The sequence below is a fragment of the Petromyzon marinus genome, chromosome 33 (assembly GCF_048934315.1).
Source record: "Petromyzon marinus isolate PM22_M1 ecotype Great Lakes invasive population chromosome 33, UKy_Petmar_22M1.pri1.0, whole genome shotgun sequence".
NCBI lineage: Eukaryota > Metazoa > Chordata > Hyperoartia > Petromyzontiformes > Petromyzontidae > Petromyzon > Petromyzon marinus.
The window spans coordinates 7,895,214-7,913,589 of record NC_133699.1 but is presented as its reverse complement, the minus strand read 5'-3'; the positions used below and the strand labels follow the sequence as shown (position 1 = coordinate 7,913,589).

The following is an 18,376-nucleotide window of genomic DNA, read 5'->3' as shown; positions in this document are numbered from 1 at the left end:
CAAGTTCCTGGTCCGGTTCAATACAGTACGCAAATTTCGTGATCTGATCCCATCCGTGAACGATGTCATTCCTGACTTACAGTACCCCGGGGTTTACAAATTGAGCTGCACTTGTGATGATTGCTATATCGGGGAGACGACACGACATGTCTCTGACCGAATTCGCGAGCACAAATCAGATTTGAAACACGGCAGAACGAATGATTCTGCCGTAGCTGACCACTGTTACAATGCTGTTGGTGATCACGATATAGTTTTCTCCGATACCAAGGTCCTTTGTAAACCCACGGGTTTTCATCAGAGATTTATCCACGAGGCAATTCAGATTTACAAACACAGACACAATTTCAACCGAGAAGATGGTTTCAAATTAAGCAACCATTGGAAAGATCTTCCTTGGTTCTTTTGGTAAAGTCACGTAGAATGAGAATAAAATAATAAATTGATAAAATAAAATAACACAATAATATAATAATATTCTCTCTCTTTGTGAGAATATTATTGTGTTATTTTATTTAATCAATTTATTATTTTATTCTCATTCTACGTGACTTTACCGAAAGAACCAAAGAAGATGAATCATTGCAGTCACGAAAGCTTTAAATCGAAACATTGGAAAGATGTTCTAAATCATACCAAACATTAAACTAATTTTCAATGGTATTTATCCAAATAGTGATATACCGAACTTTCACAGAAGCTTATTTCACTTCACACCTACATTTGTAAACTCCCCCCCCCCCCCCCGTGCCGGTCCTCTACGTTCCACTTCACACCCCCTCCCCCCCTCCGTGCCGGTCCTCTTGTGCTTTACGGTCATTTTATGCTAATTCCTTTGTCAAAGCGTTTGGTTTCCTCCCACACAGCTTAAAAGGACGCGACCTGGGCTGGACTGTCTTCGCTCCAACGCTGTCCTCGTGACAGTACGGTCCCCTTCACCTAATGAAGGCCACTTGTGTTGTGGCCGAAACATCGTGATTTTTGTTATTTTATTTTTTTACCTACGTGACTTTACCCAATAGAACCAAAGAGTACAGCTTTATCCTATTAGTGGTTTTATGCCGCGCGAGTATCCCGCTAACTACTAGTGTCTGTGCGAGTCAGCAGGCCCTCCAAACCTATTCCTCGAGGAGTCCAGATTCAGCTTATCCTGCATATAGCTCCGTTTTCTACCCTCTATTCAATAGCCCAAACTTACCTCTCCTCTACTTACGATTCCTTCCACTCTGCTGCGCTGAACGCTGTAGAAAGGCGATACTGTGAGTCGTCTCCGGAGAGGGTTGAGTCTAGCTGCGCTGGGCTCGTCGCACGGAGATAGATAAGTCACTGCGTGTGAAGAGATAGACGAGTCAATGTGTGTGAGGGAGATAGAGAGAGAACCACTGTGTGTGCGGGGAGTGAAGAAAAGACTGTGTGGGGAGACAAGGAGTATGAGCGGACGGTGCTGAGGGGAATTCGAGTGTTTGAGTTGGCGGAGCGCGGAGAGGAGAAATTATAGTGTGTGTGTGTGAAATTATATATAGTGTGTGTGTGAAATGAGATATATAGTGTGTGTGTGTAATGAGATATATATAGTGTGTGTGTGTGTAATGAGATATATATAGTGTGTGTGTGTAATGATATATATAGTGTGTGTGTGTAATGATATATATAGTGTGTGTGTGTAATGATATATATATAGTGTGTGTGTGTGTGTGTAATGAAATATATATAGTGTGTGTGTGTGTGTGTAATGAAATATATATAGTGTGTGTGTGTGTAATGAAATATATATAGTGTGTGTGTGTGTAATGAAATATATATATAGTGTGTGTGTGTAATGAAATATATATATAGTGTGTGTGTGTAATGAAATATATATATAGTGTGTGTGTGTAATGAAATATATATAGTGTGTGTGTGTGTGTAATGAAATATATATAGTGTGTGTGTGTGTGTAATGAAATATATATATAGTGTGTGTGTGTGTAATGAAATATATATATAGTGTGTGTGTGTGTGTAATGAAATATATATATAGTGTGTGTGTGTGTGTAATGAAATATATATATAGTGTGTGTGTGTGTGTAATGAAATATATATAGTGTGTGTGTGTGTGTGTAATGAAATATATATAGTGTGTGTGTGTGTGTGTAATGAAATATATATATAGTGTGTGTGTGTGTAATGAAATATATATATAGTGTGTGTGTGTGTAATGAAATATATATATAGTGTGTGTGTGTGTGTAATGAAATATATATATAGTGTGTGTGTGTGTGTGTAATGAAATATATATATAGTGTGTGTGTAATGAAAATATATATAGTGTGTGTGTGTAATGAAATATATATATAGTGTGTGTGTGTGTAATGAAATATATATATATAGTGTGTGTGTAATGAAATATATATATAGTGTGTGTGTGTGTAATGAAATATATATATAGTGTGTGTGTGTAATGAAATATATATAGTGTGTGTGTGTGTGTAATGAAATATATATAGTGTGTGTGTGTGTGTAATGAAATATATATATAGTGTGTGTGTGTGTGTAATGAAATATATATATAGTGTGTGTGTAATGAAATATATATATAGTGTGTGTGTGTGTAATGAGATATATATTGTGTGTGTGTGTAATGAGATATATATTGTGTGTGTGTGTAATGATATATATATTGTGTGTGTGTGTGTAATGATATATATATTGTGTGTGTGTGTGTAATGATATATATATTGTGTGTGTGTGTGTAATGATATATATATTGTGTGTGTGTGTGTAATGATATATATATTGTGTGTGTGTGTGTAATGATATATATTGTGTGTGTGTGTGTGTAATGATATATATAGTGTGTGTGTGTGTGTAATGATATATATAGTGTGTGTGTGTGTGTAATGAAATATATATATAGTGTGTGTGTGTGTAATGAAATATATATATAGTGTGTGTGTGTGTAATGAAATATATATATAGTGTGTGTGTGTGTAATGAAATATATATATAGTGTGTGTGTGTGTAATGAAATATATATATAGTGTGTGTGTGTGTAATGAAATATATATATAGTGTGTGTGTGTAATGAAATATATATAGTGTGTGTGTGTGTGTAATGAAATATATATAGTGTGTGTGTGTGTGTAATGAAATATATATATAGTGTGTGTGTGTAATGAAATATATATATAGTGTGTGTGTAATGAAATATATATATAGTGTGTGTGTGTGTAATGAGATATATATTGTGTGTGTGTGTAATGAGATATATATTGTGTGTGTGTGTAATGATATATATTGTGTGTGTGTGTAATGATATATATATTGTGTGTGTGTGTGTAATGATATATATATTGTGTGTGTGTGTGTAATGATATATATATTGTGTGTGTGTGTGTAATGATATATATATTGTGTGTGTGTGTGTAATGATATATATTGTGTGTGTGTGTGTAATGATATATATTGTGTGTGTGTGTAATGATATATATAGTGTGTGTGTGTAATGATATATATAGTGTGTGTGTGTAATGATATATATATAGTGTGTGTGTGTAATGATATATATATAGTGTGTGTGTGTGTAATGATATATATATAGTGTGTGTGTGTGTAATGATATATATAGTGTGTGTGTGTGTAATGATATATATATAGTGTGTGTGTGTAATGATATATATAGTGTGTGTGTGTAATGATATATATATAGTGTGTGTGTGTAATGATATATATAGTGTGTGTAATGATATATATATAGTGTGTGTGTGTAATGATATATATAGTGTGTGTGTGTAATGATATATATAGTGTGTGTGTGTAATGATATATATAGTGTGTGTGTGTAATGATATATATAGTGTGTGTAATGATATATATAGTGTGTGTAATGATATATATAGTGTGTGTGTGTGTAATGATAGATATATAGTGTGTGTGTGTGTAATGATAGGTATATAGTGTGTGTGTGTGTAATGATAGATGTATATAGTGTGTGTGTGTGTAATGATAGATATATAGTGTGTGTGTGTGTGTAATGATAGATATATATTGTGTGTAATGATAGATATATATAGTGTGTGTGTGTGTAATGATAGATATATATATAGTGTGTGTGTGTGTGTGTAATGATAGATATATATAGTGTGTGTGTGTGTAATGATAGATATATATAGTGTGTGTGTGTAATGATAGATATATATAGTGTGTGTGTGTGTGTAATGATAGATATATATATAGTGTGTGTGTGTGTAATGATAGATATATATAGTGTGTGTGTGTGTGTAATGATATATATAGTGTGTGTGTGTAAAGATATATATATATAGTGTGTGTGTAATGATATATATATTGTGTGTGTGTAATGATATATAGTGTGTGTGTGTGTAATGATATATATAGTGTGTGTGTGTAATGATATATATAGTGAGTGTGTGTGTGTAATGATATATATAGTGTGTGTGTGTAATGATATATATTGTGTGTGTGTAATGATATATAGTGTGTGTGTGTAATGATATATAGTGTGTGTGTGTAATGATATATATATAGTGTGTGTGTGTGTAATGATATATATATAGTGTGTGTGTGTGTAATGATATATATATAGTGTGTGTGTGTGTAATGATATATATATAGTGTGTGTGTGTAATGATATATATATAGTGTGTGTGTGTGTAATGATATATATAGTGTGTGTGTAATGATATATATAGTGTGTGTGTGTGTAATGATATATATAGTGTGTGTGTGTGTAATGATATATATAGTGTGTGTGTGTAATGATATATATATTGTGTGTGTGTGTGTAATGATATATATATTGTGTGTGTGTGTGTAATGATATATATATTGTGTGTGTGTGTAATGATATATATTGTGTGTGTGTGTGTGTAATGATATATATATTGTGTGTGTGTGTGTGTAATGATATATATATATTGTGTGTGTGTGTGTGTAATGATATATATATTGTGTGTGTGTGTAATGATATATATATTGTGTGTGTGTGTGTAATGATATATATATTGTGTGTGTGTGTAATGATATATATATTGTGTGTGTGTGTAATGATATATATTGTGTGTGTGTGTAATGATATATATATTGTGTGTGTGTGTAATGATATATATATTGTGTGTGTGTGTAATGATATATATATTGTGTGTGTGTGTAATGATATATATAGTGTGTGTGTGTGTAATGATATATATATAGTGTGTGTGTGTAATGATATATATATAGTGTGTGTGTGTGTGTAATGATATATATATAGTGTGTGTGTGTGTAATGCTATATATATAGTGTGTGTGTGTGTGTAATGATATATATATATAGTGTGTGTGTGTAATGCTATATATATAGTGTGTGTGTGTGTGTAATGATATATATATAGTGTGTGTGTGTAATGATATATATAGTGTGTGTGTGTGTGTAATGATATATATAGTGTGTGTGTGTAATGATATATATATAGTGTGTGTGTGTGTGTAATGATATATATAGTGTGTGTGTGTGTAATGATATATATAGTGTGTGTGTGTAATGATATATATAGTGTGTGTGTGTGTAATGATATATATAGTGTGTGTGTGTGTGTGTAATGATATATATAGTGTGTGTGTGTGTAATGATATATATATAGTGTGTGTGTGTAATGATATATATATAGTGTGTGTGTGTGTAATGATATATATATAGTGTGTGTGTGTGGAATGATATATATAGTGTGTGTGTGTGTGGAATGATATATATAGTGTGTGTGTGTGTGGAATGATATATATAGTGTGTGTGTGTGTGTGGAATGATATATATAGTGTGTGTGTGTGTGTGGAATGATATATATAGTGTGTGTGTGTGTGTGGAATGATATATATAGTGTGTGTGTGTGTGTGGAATGATATATATTGTGTGTGTGTGTGTGGAGGCTGGAGGCCTCCACACACACACACAGGAGGCGGGAATGACGTCAGGGCCGGTGCTGGGCTCGGGAGGCCACGATGGTGGTGTGAGGCCATGGCACTCTGTGACCCCGGCTGGACACGTGACTGGACCCCAGTGGGGGCCGGGGGCCTAGGGGGCACCTTGGAGGGCACGTGGACAGCAGGGGGGCTTCGAGAGGGTTCTCGAAGGGAGGTGTGGCCGGGGCGGGGCCCGGGCACGCCGAGGCCCATATAAGCAGCCGCCTCACGAGGTTCGAGGCTGCCCGTATCAAGAACGAAGATGCATCGTGAAGATGCCAAGAAGAGTCAAGCATCCAGTCAGTGGACCTGGCAGTAGCCCACCTGGCTGGGTCACGCTAGAGTATTTGAGAAGTATGTGTTAGCTAGAGTAGGTCGGTGGTCACCACCTTATGTGCAGTGTTATATTACTTACCGTTCTAATAAATCAGCGTTGCCTCCCAAGGAGTCGTGTGTGCACCTAATTCGAACCCACTACAAATATATAAGGTAGTACTGTATTTAAAGTCACGTGTCAATCCACTGCTGGATGAGGGTCTCCACACTGCGGGCCGTGAGGTTATTGACCATACTTCACCACGCTAGTCAAGGTGGCGTTGCATAGATGAGTGCAAAGAAAGTACAATTGATTTTGCTGCACTGCCCTCTGCTGCCCACAACAGCAGCCTGGAAAGAGCCAACACTAACAAACATAATACTGTAAAAATATTTTAAAATCACCCCATCACAGAGATGAAAAAAAAACATGACTACATATCACTGTGACCTGTTATATTTACTGTGAATCATCAAATAATAAATTGTTTAAATCCACGCCTATACAGGCCACCATACTTCAATAGTGATTACCGTTGGTAGGGCTATTTTAATACACACAATGGACAGGAAGGACAAGATCAAAGGGCTCTCATAATCCACATGCAGAGTGTACGTTGCCTCATTAATCCCCACACCCCCACTTTGCGCAAGAGCGTAGAAGTGTGGTTACCACATCTACGCCTCTATAAGGAAACAGGTGGACTTCACAAATTTGGTTGTCGCCTGATGAAGCTGGTTGTAATTACTGGCGAAACATCGTACTCAGATTGTCAATGTTGTGGCTTCGCTCTCCATCACACCGATGTGCTGTACTAGTGACCAATTTACATGTTCTGTTTACGTGACAACCCTTACTAGTTGGCTGTGTCGGGTGGTGGCGGGTTTTAACGACACATTTATATATTTAAGCGAACTAACCCAAAATACCTCTATTATGGATGTAATTTATCTTGCATTTTAATTCCATGAGCAAAGTTGCAAATTAAGCAAATATTGTCGAGACGATCATTGGTTGAACTTTGATCAAGTGAGCTGTTCTAATTGTGCACATTTCCATCAATGTTGCTTCTAATATTTGGTTATCTGTAATATTTGGTTAGAGGTTATATAAGAGATGGCCTGCCCGCATGTTTGGTGGACAATGGGTGCATGCGGAGATGGTGTGGACTTCGTCTTCATCGGCGGCAGCCCCTTGGGGTTCGAGGATGACACCCATCAGATCTTGAGGTGGCTGAGGAGTCCAATTCACGATCTGCAGATCTTTGAGCTTTGGGGTCACGTGGTCCCAGATAGAAGTGGGAGCCACAATGCTGGGTTAGCTTCCTTTTCTGTTGTTATTTGGCAGCGATTCGGCATCAAGACGTTGGGTCTCAGTGGGCCGTCGCCTGGTGGATGCAGCAGCGCCACCCAAGGTGGGCGGCAGCCTACTCCGTCGAATCTCGAAGCCTGATGTTTCTGTACTTCAGGGACGACTTTAGGGTGTCCTTGAACTGCTTACTTTGTCCTCCCCTCGTCCGCTGCCCATTAGAGAGCTGGGAGAAAAGGATCTGGTGGGGAAGGCAGTTCTCAGGTACGCGGAAGCAGTGGCCAGTCCATCAGAGTTGTTTTTTTAGAAGTATTGCTTCAATGCTGGTGGTGTCAGCATGGAGGACACTTGCACTTGATCCCCTGGATTTGATGGAGGCAGTGCTGTTGGAAACGCTCAAGCGCAATGACATGGCACCAATACATAGACAACATACCGGCAAGACTTAAAATCCTAGCATACCATCTTTAAAACTATCACATCTACACAAACACCGAGTCTACACAACATGTAGCTTCAGATAATTTCGGTGCAACAAAAAACAGATGGTTACTCATGACAGCCACATGGTAGACTATGTTGGGACAAACAAAACCTTTCCGTTAACGCTCATCAGAATATTTATTTATACAGCAGGAATCCGATGAGCTATAAACCTCTTTTTCACAGATGTCCAGTCGGGGCAGGTGAGAATAATACAACACAACACAAAAACTTGACAGTGAAAAGTATAGCAAATATATACAAATAATACTAAACTATGTTTTATCCTACCAGGTAAAGCATACTGAGCTATGAGCCTCTCATTCAGAAGCAACCTGGCAACAAATGATAGCTTAATAAACTGGTTTATCTTATAGAAATTTATTACAGCAAAATAATCAATAATCTAAACAAATTTCGATTTAAAGCTTTCGTGACTGCAATGATTCATCTTCTTTGGTTCTTTCGGTAAAGTCACGTAGAATGAGAATAAAAGAATAAATTGATAAAATAAAATAACACAATAATATTCTCACGACGTTTCGGCCACAACACAAGCGGCCTTCATCAGGTGAAGGGAGCGAGACTGTCTGGTAGAACAGCGCTGGAGTGAGAGAGCCACGTTCAGATCACGGCTTTTAAGCTGTGTGAGAGGAACAAAGAGCCTTGACGAAGGAATTAGCATAAAATTTAGCATTGAAAAGGCTGAATGATTAGCTTGTGACTGGTCACAGAAATAGCTATGTCAAAAGTTAAAGCATACACATCCGCAGAGGCACCCATTGTTAAAAGGAATTAGCATAGAATTTAGCATTGAAATAGCTAAATTAAGGCATTCGCTTGTAACTGCTACAGAAATAGTTACGTTGAAGTCAGAGCATACACATTCACCGAGGCACTTAGTACAAATCAAAACAGGAGAATTTAGCATTGAAATAACTAGGCGAATTTAGCATTGAAATAACTGGGTGATTTGCTGGTGACTGGTCACAGAAATGACTACACATCTGAGCTATTCACAGTACTATATAGTGAACCAATAAAAATTAAAATATAAATTACCTTCATGTTATCAATAAACTCTATATTCTCCAATCAGCTAAGCTACCAACCATAAGTCGTTATATATCACAATGCTATATGGCGAAAAAATGGGTGGATTCTTACCCTCAAATTTCCGTACCACGGATAGCTACGGGCCCCGTTCAGACGGACGAGTTCGTCCATGGTCGGAACAGAGGAGGGGGAGAGAGACAGCTGCGAAGCCCTAGTATACTCCATGTTGTAAACCATACCATTAACCGTGGTGTGAGAGGTATTAAGAGGCAATGCTGGCGAAAGAGCTGCGGTCTGAAGGTCATCGTAAAATTACAATTAATTAAGAACAGAAATGATTTAACACATCTTTCCAGTGGTTACTAAGCCTGAATCCATCTTCTCGGTTGAAATTGTCTCTGTGCTTGTATATGTGAATGGCCTCATGAACGAATCTCTCATGGTAGCCAGTTGGTTTGCAAAGAACCTCCGTCTTGGAGAAGTCAATGTCATGTGAGCCCACTCATTCTACGTGACTTTACCGAAAGAACCAAAGAAAATCTAAACAAATGTTTGTGAAAGTTATCCCATCATATCAGATGTTTATTAATGTCCTTCCTTTTGAGAAACCTAGACCATTATCGCTCACTAGGTGGGTTAGGATTGAAAACTAGCTACAGGCAGTCCCCGGATTATAGGGATGAAACTACAGTAATTAAAGAAAACGGTACGGGAGGCACAACTATTTCCGGCTATGGGATTTTATCTAGATTTGGGGGAAATTGTTGAGTTTCCGACATACGGAAAATTCAGGTTGCGGATCTTCCTCGGGAACCTAATGCTTCCGTAACCCGGGGATTGCCTGTAAGGAGGGAGCATCTGATATCAGTCTAAATCTCTAAGTCTCCAATGTGTCTGCTAAGGTGCGCGTGTGTGTGTATGCAGTGTGTCTCCGGCTCGTCTTCTTTCTTCCTTGAGTGTCCTTTGTGTAGTCCGAGCACTTCGGAGCTCTCTGTGTGTTCTTGATGCCACCCAGTTTGAAGACTGAGAGTCCTCGATGTCCACTGGGATGGCATTCTACTCTGGTGACCTACACATAGCACACATCATCACCATCACAATTATTCCACTGGCCAACAGGACACCACAGAAAACTGCCTGTCATTGAAACTACCTAGAGAAATGAATTGCACCGAAAATGGCTGATAACTCACGTGGTAACCACCTTCAAAATATAATTGTGGGCCGAGTAAGAGTGCATACAACACTGTCAGACAACACTGTTTGACTTAGGGTAAATTCTCCAGTTTGAGGTTTTATGGTTTGTGAAAATACATCATGAGTACAACTTACCGCATATAGAAGAGGATGTAGGCCTGGTCTTGAAGAACCTCTGACTTGGCGACTGGCTCCACGTCAGCATCGTCCATTCTGAACCAGCTGCCATTGCTGACCTGAAGGAAAAAATACATGTACACTTAATTACGATCATTACCCAATTGCACCTGACTCATTTAAAAGCCAGCCATAGTGACAGATCATGAAAGTGGAATATTATATGGAAGTTAACACGTGTACTCATATGCTTCGTGTGTGTGTGTGTGTGTATGTATTATCATAGAGGGAAACAGTAGCGTAGCGGTTAGCACATTGCACTACGAACCCGGCAACCAGAGGTCAATTCCCGCTTACGACGTAACACCAGTGACGATTATCTCAACTGGTCGTGGGCCTCGTTCCCTCGGTCCACTCAGCCTCAAATGAACACATGGTGCAATATGTAAAAATTACCACTCAGGGGACAAAGGCGGCCGGGTGTAGTGCTGGCCACCCACCCCCGCGTGTGTCATTCTGGCTTTGACAGGTGCTCATGAACAGCACTTGCCCCAACAGTCGGGTAAGGCTATATGGGGGATATTTGTTTTTTTGTTTATCATGCAGAACATCACCTTGTTGTACGAGTAGTAGTGGCCGCTATTGGTGGTGGTCCCGTGGTGCACAATCACCGAGTAGAGTGAATAAAGTTGCGACTCTTGCACAACCTGACTAGACATGAACGGCCGTATGTCGAGTTTTTCAGGGAAGAGGAACTCCTACAAGGGATGAGGGAGGAGACAGTGATGGGCCAAGCATTAAAAGAGAGGAAAATAGGGAGCTGGCTAAGCAGGGGCAGAAGAAGGGAGCAAATTAACGTATTGGCGGTACACTGGTGCACCGTATATATAAAAAACTAAAATCACATTTTTCACGATGATATATTTTCCAGCTATTCCCAACCCATTTCAGGAAATTTTGTGGGGCTGCGTCAAAATAATTTATCGTGATCTCAAAGCAGTCGGAAGATGAGTGTCGGTTCACATTTTGATGTTCTACTGTTTTATGAGGACCGGTGTGTCATGCTGCACCGGTGTACCGCCAATACGTCCAAATGACAAAAGACGTTGAATACAAAATATATCTGAATATCAGTTTGCATTCTGTGCAGGAAGTAAAATTCACCCTGTCGATTTTGTGCCCAAACTCATCGTATCGCTTAATGGTGACGGTAAGCACATTGGGCACCACGTGCAGGCTCACTCTCTTTGTTGATTTCCCCACGCGTGAGCACCTGTTCGCGAGACAATAGCAACGTTAGTTTACGGACGAGGTGCGTGTTTCATCACACACTGTATAAATGGGGATATACACGAACGTTTAAAGGTGCACGATGGAAGATTGCATACTCACATTCCACATCTGTATTCTGAAAGATTCTCGGTCTTTGTGAATTCATACAAAGCCTTCACCAGATCCAGGGATTTCTGTCAAAAGCCAAGAAAGCACAATCATGGAAAATTATTACTTTGAATAGAAATTCAGAAAATAATGAGCTAAGTGGCTCTCTGCAGTCAACTGGTTGTGGTACATAAATATAATGAATGACAAAAAAATCGACATCAGGCTGCAGCCTTCCCAATTCTTACGTTGATATTAAGAGAGATGTCAAGGCAAGAGTCCAACGTGTCTGAGATGCTGAAGCACTGCGTGCACTCAACTGTGAAAACACATAATATGAAAACATACAATATTACTGCTGCACATTGCATAATCATCAAAAGTATTCACACGTTAACTGGCTAATATGAAAATGTTCAAATACCACCAACCCAGATGCGACTATAATTGTTATTTAAAAACATATTTGGTGAAAGCAGCAATGGCTACTAAATACATTTATTGTTGATACTGTGTTGGCAGTGGTGCCCTAACATAAATCACAGGTACTCAACACATTCGTCAATAGCACTGCCTTACAAGGAAAAATATGCAATTGGTGACATTTTAAGGAGTGATCTTTATTCATAGCACAGAAGCCAGAAACATAGGGTGGGCTACGAGTTGGATACTGCACTGTACACCACGTGGCCTGATGAGAAATTACATTTGGCGTACAGAAACCTTTGATAAACTCTTGCGTAATAAGCATGTGAAATCTATTTCCGTATTCGGCATCTTTTCTCACTTGTGTAGTCAATGATGATCGGGATGGTCTGCTAAAATTGTCACATGAATGATGACATAAACTAATTTGTATTCAATGTTAAAGTTTAAAATGTTGCTGGCAGATTGCATGTTGGGTAGCCTCGTCGCAGCGTGGTCAAAGAAATAAGCATTAGCACAATCCAGTTAATGATGTTCGTATATTGTATTATATTTTTATTATTTTATAGTTTCCCTTCTACGTGGTGACTTCACCGAAAGAACCAAGAATATGAATCCCTGCAGTCACGAAAGCTTTAAATCAAAAGATGTTCGTATAGTTGATGCAACCCCTTTTAACCTAGAGAACTCCACAGGAATGGGAGTAGAGTGAATGATATAACTTGTAAACAATGAAAGAGAAACGGGAAAGGGAATGCATATTTTGTGCATGTGTGCTTATGTCCTTGTGTACGTGTTTTTTTTTTACATCTACAGAGAATATAAGGTTGCATGCGAGAGCTTGCATAGCCCAGTATGGATTGTGAAATTGGGTGAAATCACTACTTAAAGGGTGAATGTTTCCAGAAGGGGCACAGGTACCTACCTCTCGATTTCAGGTACCCCCTGAAGATCTGGTGGATCAATGTTGGGGTCTCCATGTCAATATTCAGCCTGGAAAAACACGCAATGAAACACACAGACAGCTACTCCAGAGGCAATGTCTTTACGAGATGAACACTCGGGAGAGTTACATGTTTTTCCCTACTAGTATTAACTCGCTGAAGTGGCAATGTCTTAACTACCTCGCCAGCTATACAGGTCATGGGTTTGATCCCAATGCTGACGCCTGTAAATTTGCAGTTTGCATTCTCTCCCTGTGGTTGCGTGTATTTTTTTTTTATACGAGCCCACCGATTTTTCCCTCCATATTTAGAAACATGCATTTAGTGTATTTGTTAAATAATAATTAAAATAAAGTGAATACAAATATGAATAATAAAATATACAATTAAAAAAACAAAAAACCCACTAATGTAGACTGGTTCTTAATCGGAGTGAGCGTACTGCCAGTCTATAATGTAGACTGTAGCCTGGTTTTTAAGCTTGGTGAGCGTATTGGCAGTCAATAATGTAGACTGTAGCCTGGTTATCCTGAGAACATATTTTTTTCTGAACAATCCAGGCATCCATGTGCTGGTATTGTGCAACTATTTATGGAGTTTGCTGGGGCATGCAGTACTTACTGGCTTTGGTTGAAGAGGCAGGATTGGTGCAGCGTATCTATCACGTAACTCAGAAAGACATGCGCATCTTCCTGCCTGCCAAAACACAGGTCCTCGCCGATGTCTGTGTGGAAATGGACAGAGGTCACAGATGATGTGGTCACACAGTTGCTGGCACAGTATATAGCTTATGAAGTCCCTCATCAACTAAATTGGAAGATTTGTGGGTTAATCACAGAACTGGGTATGGCTGGCAGTGTTTAGAACGAGCATCAAGAGAGTAATGCAGGACCGGAAGAACATCCGATGCATTGGAGTTGTAAAATCAGTGCTGACCAAAACGAGTAATTTTCTGTTCGATATTGTATACAAAAACTGATTCAAACTGCCCTTTCAGGAGATCTTGAGATGACCGATGTTTCAACGTCAAAGACACTTGGGAATTGTGCTGGAACTTACTTTTGAAATTGAGAACTATGTCGATGGGATCGATGGCCATGCCCCGATTCATGAAGGTGTTGAAGACGTGTTTCTCCAACAGACACATCATGCAAAACTCAGTCTGTTTGCCTGTGAAGAGGGGCAGGGGTGACACACAGTGAAAATACAAACCAATCGCACAAATTGCCCAGCCGCGCACAGCCAGGTAATCTACACAACACTCGATTGTAGCTCGTCTCGAATGCAAAATATCTTGGGAGAACTCACAGGTCCATGAGTGATCGCTGTAAAGCAAAAAGTTTGCCAGCGGCGCCGTGTACGTGAGGCCCTGCAGGCTGGCATTCACGAAACACGTATTCCCGAGGTTGTTGAGCCCAGCACCCTCATGTAGATCCTCCTGCCACTTGAGAACTAAGTTGTCTGTCGCAGGTGTTGTGAATTCTAAAGATGGAATGCTGTCCTCATCTGCACACATGACATGATGGAAACACATCATTAACGTTCACAGCACTTTTATTATAACTCACAGCACTACTGAAGGGAATGGTTTACAAATTGGGTGTCTTAGCCTGTACCCGTGCTGGCATTTTTTGTGGTGCTGTTAGGTAGACACAATCCTCTTCACCAGCTGGCGAGATGCAAATGTATTAAATGTTTTTGAAGTGTTCAGCACTAGTAATCAGAATTGCCTAAAGAGCATCTTCAGCCTGTAAGTTTTACATCGACAGCAATGGCTAGACAACCACAGCAGCGTGACGAGATATCAAAGTGTACGTATGTGTGCACGTTGAACTTCTTTCACACCGTGCGTCGCCATCCATACTAATCGGAGGGACAGGGTCACGCCAGCAAACACTTACCTCCCGCATTAGGTTTGTGCAGCCCAGTCGTGCTGGACTCGGTCACGAAAGACACGGCGGATGGAACGGTGCTGTGTTGGATCTCCAGCCCCTTGTCATCTGCTGCTGACACCGCCGGGGGTGATGTGGATGCCTCATCCTTGACGACGATGCTGGAGATGGTGTCCGCTTCTGCCTGTTGAATACTCTTGGCCTCCTGCTACGGCAGCAGTAAAAGCAGCCTTAAGTCACAGACACGCATCGCCACTACACTGCAGCATTGCTCAAACTGCTAAGTGCGGATTCTTATTTCGAACAACATGGCAAGCCAATCTAATAATGGAGACTCTGCTTTTAGATACCAGGATCTATCTTTGTTTCCAAAGAAGTTGGACAAAAACATACTCTATGTCTAAATTCTCCTTAGTGATATTCTGAAGACGTTACGTTAAAAAGATGCATGTGATATCACTTGAGCGCAAATACAGACCCATATGGACACACATTCCCATACGGGTATACATCCCTTCATACGCCCTCCCCATTCTTGCAGTGCGTGAAATTGGAAATCATGCATATTTTAAATACTCAAATGGCTTAATGTGCTATTCATGCAACGGTTAGCAATCTGGTGTTATCGTACGGAATTTGGTGCCACAATTTCCTGGCATGTCAGTAGAAATACATCCTTCCCACCTTTATTCACCCAGCAGTATAAATAGGGACACCACAGGTAGTCGATGGACAAGCCATGTGTGTTGTGGGGTCAGGTGTGGGTGCTCCCACATTTTCCAAGATGTTTGGTGGGTGTAGAAGGTGAGTTTCCTCTCGTGCAAACCCAACCGCGAGCAATCGTATGATCAAACAATTTCAAGGCTGCACCTTTACGTGTGGACTGGTCTTCTTTGTAAGTTTTGCAACGTAAACTTTAATTTTTTACCTTAATTTTATCAATACTGATCTATACTACAGGTTTTCTTCTTGTTAGATCGTGTAAATATATAAATGTTTCGTTAAACCGGCCACAATCCGACACAGCCAATTTGTAAGGTTTACCACTTAAACAGATCGTGCCAATTCGTTACGAGTACAGCACACCGGTGTGTTGGAGAGCCAAGCCACAACATTTACAATCCGAGTACGACGTTTCGCCGGTAATCTAACCCAAAAGAAAAAAAGAAAGGACAAAACGGTATTATGGATGATTTTGGTCACGAAAGCATACGTGATAATTGAATTTTGCCTAATCACCTACTGTGATTTATCCTCCCTCTTTGCTGCTCCTACAGCCTCCCTTACCTTAGTCAGATGATCTGCATTGCTTTCATCAGATGATGTCTCCTCATCGTCCTTCCCCGCACCTCCGAGCAGCACGTTTGCCTAGGTACGGTGCGAAAGAAGTTCAACATGCATCACGACTTTAAACTGGTGTTGCAGCTTTCAAAAGACTCGAAAGGGGGCTGCCGTTTTTTTCCTCACTTTTTGACTCAAACTGTTGTTGAAGCTTTCAACAACGTGAGCCTGAAATTTTGATTTAAAGCTATCGTGACTGCAGTAACGATAAACTGCCAAATCGTTGCGCGTGGCGCCAACGGGTTTTTAAATAAATAAATAAATGGATAAAATTCACCGTTTTTAAATAAATTCATGCAAACCAACACACCTGAAGACGACCGTTTGTGTTATGGTCGAAACGTCGTGATAATTTTTATTGCTTTATATATTTTATTATTTTGTTGTTTCCCTTCAACGTGACTTTACCGAAAGAACTAAGACCGTGAGCCTGCTTTATGTCGGCTTTAGCGTCATACTCTGTGGGAAGATTATCACTTGGCTCAGCGTAGTTTTTAGGTAGTTAGTACGACTTTTAAATTAATGTAGTGCTTCAGGCGTACCCTGTCCATATATATAGGTAAACCAAATGAACCTCTGAATTGATATTTTTCGTTCTCCAAATAACAAAGAAATTGTTATTGAATGTTTCTAGTTATTAGCAGACTCTGTTAGATGTACCCAGTCACCCGCTGTGATTTATCCTCCCTCTTTGTTGCTCCTACAGCCTCCCTTACCTTAGTCAGATGATCTGCATTGCTTTCATCAGATGATGATGTCTCCTCACCGTCCTTCCCCGCATCTCCGATCAGCACGTTTGCCTAGGTACGGTGCGAAAGATGTTCAACATGCATCACGACTTTAAACTGGTGTTGCAGCTTTCAAAAGACTCGAAAGAGGACTGCATCTTTTTTAATCTGATTCAACGAATCTGACTTCTGTCCATCAGATGATGATGATGTCTCCTCACTTTCAGTCTCAAACTGTTGTTGAGGCTTTCAACAACGTGAGCCTGCTTTATGTCGGCTTTAGCGTCACACTCTGTTGTAGTGCTTCAGGCGTACCCTGTCCATATATAGGTAAACCAAATGAACCTCTTAACTGCAATGTTTCGTTCTCCAAATAAAAACGAATTATTGAATGTTTCTAGTTATTAGCACAGACTGTTAGATGTGCCCAGTCACCCGCTGTGAGTCATCTCCCTCTCTGCAGCAGATCTTACTGCCCTTACCTTAGTCAGATCATTTTCCTTGTGTCCAACGATTGATGCCTCCTGACTCGTTGACGTTAAACTGGTGTTGCAGCTCTGAAAAACGCTCTCACTGGAACGGCTGCTCACCAGACTCGAAAGAGGGCTGCCCTTGCGAACCGTAGCAGGACTGCCAAGCGAGGTCCCAGCATAGGTGTCCTCATCATCAGAACTGCTTCGGCAACAGCAGCATAGCTTTTTGAAAAACTTTCTGAATAATTTCTTTACACCTTTCTTCATGGTGGCCATGCCACCAATGTGCCAGAGCACCGAAACTTTCCAAAAAATTTTATCACGAGAACGCCAGAGGGCAAGTGAAGACACCTCTGCTTCCCAAGAAATCCGAAGAGCCTGTAGGATGTGACGTCACACGCCGGACTGCAGTGACGTTCCAATACGACACCTTATGAGGAGTGTCACTTGACGTCACGCGCCGGACTGCAGTGACGTTTCAATAAGACACCTTATGACAAGTGTCACATGACGTCACAGACTCCCGACTACACCGACGCCACACAACTGCATTTTTAATCTTAGTTCTTTCGGTAAAGTCACGTAGAAGGGAAACAATAAAATAATAAAAACATAAAACAATAAAATTCTCACGACGTTTCCACTGCAACACAAGCAATCATCATCAGGTGTGAAAACCACAACAAGAAAATTTGATGATGATTGCTTGTGTTGCAGTCGAAACGTCGTGAGAATTTTATTGTTTTATATATATTTATTATTTTATTGTTTCCCTTCTA

At 39.9% G+C, this 18,376-nt stretch overlaps 1 protein-coding gene and 1 long non-coding RNA gene across 2 annotated transcripts; both read right to left on the bottom strand.

Annotated features, from left to right (window-relative positions):
• Window positions 1-10,155: 10,155 nt before the first annotated feature.
• LOC142929684 (ubiquitin carboxyl-terminal hydrolase 36-like) lies at window positions 10,156-15,616 on the bottom strand. Its single transcript, XM_076071387.1, has 12 exons — window positions 15,578-15,616; window positions 15,065-15,263; window positions 14,472-14,669; window positions 14,223-14,333; window positions 13,785-13,887; window positions 13,145-13,212; window positions 12,042-12,112; window positions 11,806-11,879; window positions 11,578-11,686; window positions 11,028-11,171; window positions 10,432-10,532; window positions 10,156-10,168 (listed from the first exon to the last, which is right to left on the bottom strand). Exons 1-12 carry the CDS (start codon window positions 15,614-15,616, stop codon window positions 10,156-10,158), a joined length of 1,230 nt encoding a protein of 409 aa, XP_075927502.1.
• Window positions 15,617-16,314: 698 nt separating this feature from the next.
• On the bottom strand, window positions 16,315-17,903 carry LOC142929737 (uncharacterized). The gene is made up of 3 exons (XR_012945885.1): window positions 17,607-17,903; window positions 17,113-17,196; window positions 16,315-16,423 (listed from the first exon to the last, which is right to left on the bottom strand). It is a non-coding gene; the product is annotated as an uncharacterized LOC142929737 (long non-coding RNA).
• Window positions 17,904-18,376: the final 473 nt, after the last annotated feature.

What these genes read in the sequence shown, in the direction of transcription:
- LOC142929684 (XM_076071387.1), bottom strand. Translation starts at nt 15,616, where the DNA reads ATGATTTCCAATTTCACGCACTGCAAGAATGGGGAGGGC. An exon ending in CAGCGATCACTCATGGACCT is followed by an intron (nt 14,334 to 14,471) that starts GTGAGTTCTCCC and finishes CCCTCTTCACAG; the next exon opens with GCAAACAGACTGAGTTTTGC. An exon ending in ACATCTCTCTTAATATCAAC is followed by an intron (nt 11,880 to 12,041) that starts GTAAGAATTGGG and finishes GGCTTTTGACAG; the next exon opens with AAATCCCTGGATCTGGTGAA.